The following is a 6000-nucleotide window of genomic DNA, read 5'->3' as shown; positions in this document are numbered from 1 at the left end:
AAAGGGAGAATGAGAGGGAGAGGGGGAGGGAGAGGAAGGGGAAGAGGGGAGGGGGGAGAAGGAGGGGGGGAGGAGGGGGAGAGGGGGAGAGAGAGGGAAAGATATCTTCTATCTACTGGTTCACTCCCCAGATGGCCAGGGCTGGGCCATGCTGAAGCCGGGATCCTAGAGTTTCTTCCAGGTTTCTCATGTGGGTGCAGGGGCCCAAGCACTTGGGCCATATACTGCTGCTTTCTCAGGCCATTAGCAGGGAGCTGGGTTGGAAGTGAGGCAGCCACCCGGCACGCACCCTCCGCGCTGCCAGGATGCCCAAGAGGAAGGTCAGCTCTGCCGAGGGGGCGGCCAAGGAGGAGCCTAAGAGGAGGTCCGCGCGCTTGTCAGCGAAGCCAGCCCCTGCGAAGGTGGAAGCGAAGCCCAAGAAGGCCGCCGGGAAGGATAAGTCATCAGACAAGAAAGTGCAAGCAAAGGGGAAGAGAGGAGCAAAGGGAAAACAGGCCGAGGTGGCTAACCAAGAAGCTAAAGAAGACCTGCCTGCAGAAAACGGAGAAACGAAAAACGAGGAGAGTCCAGCCTCTGATGAAGCAGAAGAGAAAGAAGCCAAGTCCGATTAACACCATACACCATGTGTTATCAGTGGTCCCTGTCTCCCTTCTTGTACAATCCAGAGGAATATTTTTATCAACTATTTTGTAAATGCAAGTTTTTTAGTAGCTCTAGAAACATTTTTAAGAAGGAGGGAAGCCCACCTCATCCCATTTTTTAAGTGTAAATGATTTTTTTAAGAGGTGAAATCATTTGCTGGTTGTTTATTTTTTGGTACAACCAGAAAATAGTGGCATATTGAATTCTGGGAGGCTTTGACTGTCTTGGGTGTCAGCTTAACATTCCATAGGTGGGGGTGGTTTTTATATCCTACAGTACAACACATACTAAATGGCAATTTGGAGTCTCAATTGTGCATTTAATCTGTCTTGAATATTTTCAGTTACTTCTCCCGTGTTTTGTAGAATTGTTTCCTACAGAAAACCACTCCTTGTTCTGTCAGAACCATGTGCACTCTGTAACATCTTCGGTTGTGGTAGTCCAGTTTTCCTAATGATTTTGTTAATGTGCCGTGAAAGATTGAAAATTTGAGTGTCGTGTATATGCTATTATATTGTGAATGGGTGGGATTTATGTAACAGCAACATTTGAAGATACTTGTACTTGATAGCCTCTTAAGGAAGAGTTGCCTCCAAATTTGAAGCTGGAAAGTCACTGGAATAACTTTTAAAAAAAGAATGACAATTCATGGCTTTTTAGATTTTTGGTACGTATGTTAAGAATTGTGTACAAATTAAAATGTGTGTGCTGATTCTCAACACCAATAAAATCTCAATTATGGACAAAAAAAAAAAAAAAAAAAAAAAAAAAAAAAAGGAAGTGAGGCAGCCAGGTCTTGAATCGGCGTCCATATGGGATCCCGGCATTGAAGGTGGCAGCCTAACCCAGCATGCTATAACAATGGCCTCAGTATTTTAATTTTTCACAGCTACTGCGAATTGGACTGTTTTATGATTTCTTTCTCAGTGAGTTTGTTATTGATGTATAAAAATGCTACAGCCACCAATTAGGCAAGAGAAAGAAATAAGGAGCACCCAGACTGGGGAGGAGCAAGCCAAACTGTTGCTGTTTGCAGATAAGATGATCTTATATACAGAAAACCCCAAGGACTCCATCAAGAAACTATTAGAACTCGTAAGCAAATTCAGCAAACTTGCAGGATACAAAGTCAGTGTATAAAGATAAGTAGCATTTTTAAACACTTACAGTATATTATCGGAAAAAGAAACCAAAGAAGCAATCCCACATCCAATAGCTGCAAAAACTTCATTAAATACCTAGTAATAAATGTAAAAAGGCAAAAGATCTCTACAATAAAAATATTGATAAAATAAATTGAGGAGTATAAAAATAATTGGAAGATATTCTATGTACATGGATTGGAAAAATCAATATTGTTAAAAATGTCCACATTACCCAAAGCAATTTACAGATTCGATGCAATCTCTATCAAGATGCCAGTGACAGGGTGGGCAATTGCCTAGTGTTGTGTTGCTGCTTAGGGCACCACGCCCCACATTAGTGTCTGCACCGGATTCCCAGCTCTGGCTCCCGAGTCCACTTTCCTAACAATGAGAACCCTGGGAGGCGGCAGGGATGGTTCAAGTGGTTCAGTTCCTGATTTGTGTGAGAAGCATAGATTAAGCTCCCAACCTCCAGCTTTGGCCTTCCCTGCTGCTTGCTGTTGTGGGCGTTTGGGTAGTGATACAGCAGATGACAACTAGCTCGCTCGTTCGCTCTCTCTCTCCATCTGTCACACTTTCTCTGTCTCTTAAATAAACAAATATGATTTGTAAAAATACAAATGACATTTTTCACAGAACTAGAAAAAATACTACTAAGATTTATATGGCACCACAAATGACCCCAAACAACAAAGCAATACTCAGGGAAAAAAAAAAAAAGAACCAGGAGACAGGCATTATACTACCCGACTTTAAAATTACAAAGCCACAGTAATTAAAACAGTGAGATAGGGGCCAGCGCTGTGGCACAGCGGGTTAATGCCCTGGCCTGAAGCACCAGCATCCCATATGGGCACCAGTTTGAGGCCTGGCTGCTCCACTTTTGATCCAGCTCTCTGCTATGGCCTGGGAAAGCAGTGGAAGATGGCCCAACTCCTTGGGCCCCTGCACCCTTGTGGGAGACCCGGAGGAAGCTCCTGGCTCCTGGCTTTGGATCGGCACAGCTCTGGCCATTGCAGCCATCTGGGAGTGAACCAGTGGATGGAAAGACCCCCTCCCACCTCTGCCTCTGCCTCTCTCTGTGTAACTCTGACTTTCAAATAATTAAATAAATCTTAAAAAAAAGTGAGATAGATGCATAAAAATGGATATATAGACCAGTGAAATGAAATAGAGATCCTTGAAGTAAACCCACCTACAGTCAGTTGATCTTTGACAAAGGTGCTAAAAACATACACTAGGCAAAGAATAATCTTTTCAATAAATGATGCTGGGGAAAATTGGATTTCATGCAGGAGATGAAACATGCAGGAGAATGAAACCGTATCTCCCACCATGTACAAAAGTCAACTCAGAGTGAGGGTGTTTGATGCAGTGTTGAATATGTGCTTGGGACGCCTGCATTCCATATCAGAGTGCCTGGAGTCCACCGCTCCTCCATTTCCAATTCAACTTCCTACCGGTGCGCACCCTGGGAGGCAGCAATGATGGTTCAAGTACTTGGCTTCCTGTGACCTGTGTAGGTGACCCAGACTGAATTCTAGGCTCCTGGTTTTGACCTAGCCTAGTCTTGGTTGTTGTGACATCTGGGGTGTGAACCAGTGGATGGCAGCTCTCTCTCCATCTGTTTGTCTCTCTCTCTTTCAATAAAATGCAATAAAAGTATTTAAAAATAAAATTTAGGGGCTGGAGCTGTGGCACAGGTTTAATGCCCTGGCCTGAAACGCTGGCATCCCATATGGGTGCCAGTTCGAGACCTGGCTGCTCCACTTCCAGTCCAGCTCTCTGCTATGGCCTGGGAAAGCAGTGGAAGATGATCCAAGTGCTGGGGTCCCTGCACCCTTGTGGGAGACCTGGAAGAAGCTCCTGGCTTTGGATCAGCGCAGCTCAAGCTGTTGTGACCAATTGGAGAGTGAACCATCGGATGGAAGACCTCTCTCTCTCTCTTTCTCTCTCTCTCTCTCTCTGTGTGTGTAACTCTGACTTGCAAATAAATAAATAAATCTTAAAAAAATAAAATTTAAAACATGTATAAAAGAAACCCTAAAGCAACCACTAATATACAAAACATGGAGTTATAGCTAATATCTCCAACAACTGAGGGTAAAAAGGAATAATAAAAAGTATTCAATCTAAAAGAAGTTTAAAAATGATGAAGAGAGGGGCTGGTGTTTGGCATAGTGAATTCCAGTCCTGGCTGCTCCACTTCTGATCCAGCTCCCTGCTAATGGACTGGGAAAAGCAGTAGAAGGTTGCCCAAGTGTTTGGGCCCCTGCTACTCACGTAGGAGTCCCAGAAGAAGCTCTTGGCTTCGGACTGGCCCAGCTCCAGCCTTTGCAGCCATTTGGGGAGTGAACCAGCAGATGGAAGATTTCTCTCCTTGCCTCTGCCTATCCCTCTCTGTAACTCTGCCTTTCTTTTTTTTTTTTTTTTTTTTTTTTTTTTTGACAGGCAGAGTTAGACAGTGAGAGAGAGACAGAGACAGAGAGAAAGGTCTTCCTTCCGCTGGTTCACCCCCCAAATGGCTGGTACGGCCAGCGTGCTGTGCCGATCTGAAGCCAGGAGCCAGGTGCTTCCTCCTGGTCTCCCATGCGGCTGCAAGGCCCAAGCACTTGGGCCATCCTCCACTGCACTCCAGGGCCACAGCAGAGAGCTGGCCTGGAAAAGGAGCAACCAGGACAGAATCCGGCGCCCCAACCGGGACTAGAACCCGGGGTGCCGGTGCCGCAGGCGGAGGATTAGCCTAGTGAGCCGCGGCACTGGTCCTGCCTTTCTTTTTTCTTTTTTCTTTTTTCAAATTTTTATTATTATTATTTTTTTTTTTGACAGGCAGAGTGGACAGTGAGAGAGAGAGAGACAAAGAGAAAGGTCTTCCTTTGCCGTTGGTTCACCCTCCAATGGCCGCCATGGCCTGTGCGCTGAGGCTGGCGCACCGCGCTGATCCGATGGCAGGAGCCAGGTGCTTCTCCTGGTCTCCCATGGGGTGCAGGGCCCAAGGACTTGGGCCAAACTCCACTGCCTTCCCAGGCCACAGCAGAGAGCTGGCCCGGAAGAGGGGAAACCGGGACAGAATCCGGCGCCCAGACTGAGACTAGAACCGGGTGTGCCGGCGCTGCTAGGTGGAGGATTAGCCTAGTGAGCCGCGGCGTCAGTCATGCCTTTCAAATAAGTAAATAAATCTTTTAAAAAATTATTCCGGCCGGCGCCGCGGCTCACTAGGCTAATCCTCCACCTTGCGGCGCCGGCACACCGGGTTCTAATCCCAGTCGGGGTGCCGGATTCTGTCCCGGTTGCCCCTCTTCCAGGCCAGCCCTCTGCTGTGGCCAGGGAGTGCAGTGGAGGATGGCCCAAATGCTTGGGCCCTGTACCCCATGGGAGACCAGGAGAAGCACCTGGCTCCTGCCATCGGATCAGCGCGGTGCGCCGGCCGCAGCACACTGGCCGTGGCGGCCATTGGAGGGTGAACCAATGGCAAGAAGGAAGACCTTTCTCTCTCTCTCTCTCTCACTGTCCACTCTGCCTGTCAAAAAATAAAAAATAAAAAATAAAAAAAATTATTCCAAATTAATGACCTAAAAGAGATGTGCAATTTGGGACATGCTCAAGCTGACTTACCTCAAACAGTAGAGTTAGAAACATACCAGGGGATTCGAATTCAATCCCATCGAGGTGGCATGTACCAATGCCATCTCACTAGTCCCAGTGATCAATTTCTGTTCACAATTGATCGTAACGATAGGACTAAGAACCAAAGGGATCACATAAACAAGAATAGTGTCTGCAAATACTAGCTGATAGAATAAAAAAGGGAGAGAATGATCCAACATGGGAAGTGAGATACACAGCAGACCCATAGAATGGCAAATGTCCTAACAGCACTCTAGCCTCATAATCAGCCCTTAAGGCATGCAGATCCGGCTGAAATGCCCATGAGAGTATTTCAGGCATGGAAAGCCAAGACACTCTGGGGGAAAAAAAAAAAACCTAAATGAAAGATCTCCGCAAGTGAGATCCCAATGGAAAGAATGGGTCATCAAAGAAGGAGGTACCTTTCTCTGAAGGGAGGAGAGAACTTCCACTTTGACCATGGCCTTGTCTAAAAATGATCAGAGTCAGTGAACTCAGGGGGCTTCCATAGCCTTGGCAGCTCATGACAAAAACCTAGGGTGATTACTGATGCCATAAACAAGAGTGTCAATTTGTTAAGTCAACA

General features: G+C 46.3%; 1 protein-coding gene across 1 annotated transcript; it reads left to right on the top strand.

The window, feature by feature from the left end:
* Positions 1-305: 305 nt before the first annotated feature.
* On the top strand, positions 306-1403 carry LOC100352682 (non-histone chromosomal protein HMG-14). The gene has a single exon (XM_051857503.3). The coding sequence runs from the start codon at positions 306-308 to the stop codon at positions 609-611; it is 306 nt and encodes a 101-aa protein (XP_051713463.2). The 3' UTR covers positions 612-1403.
* The last annotated feature ends 4597 nt before the right edge of the window (positions 1404-6000 follow it).

Source organism: Oryctolagus cuniculus, chromosome 7 (genome assembly GCF_051225735.1).
Source record: "Oryctolagus cuniculus isolate XC-2025 breed Fujian yellow rabbit chromosome 7, ASM5122573v1, whole genome shotgun sequence".
Lineage (NCBI taxonomy): Eukaryota > Metazoa > Chordata > Mammalia > Lagomorpha > Leporidae > Oryctolagus > Oryctolagus cuniculus.
The sequence above is the reverse complement of the archived record's forward strand: the minus strand, read 5'-3'. Positions and strand labels throughout refer to the sequence as shown.

Bases quoted from the DNA above. Each gene is read 5' to 3' on its own strand.
- LOC100352682 (XM_051857503.3), top strand. From the start codon at position 306: ATGCCCAAGAGGAAGGTCAGCTCTGCCGAGGGGGCGGCCAAGGAGGAG.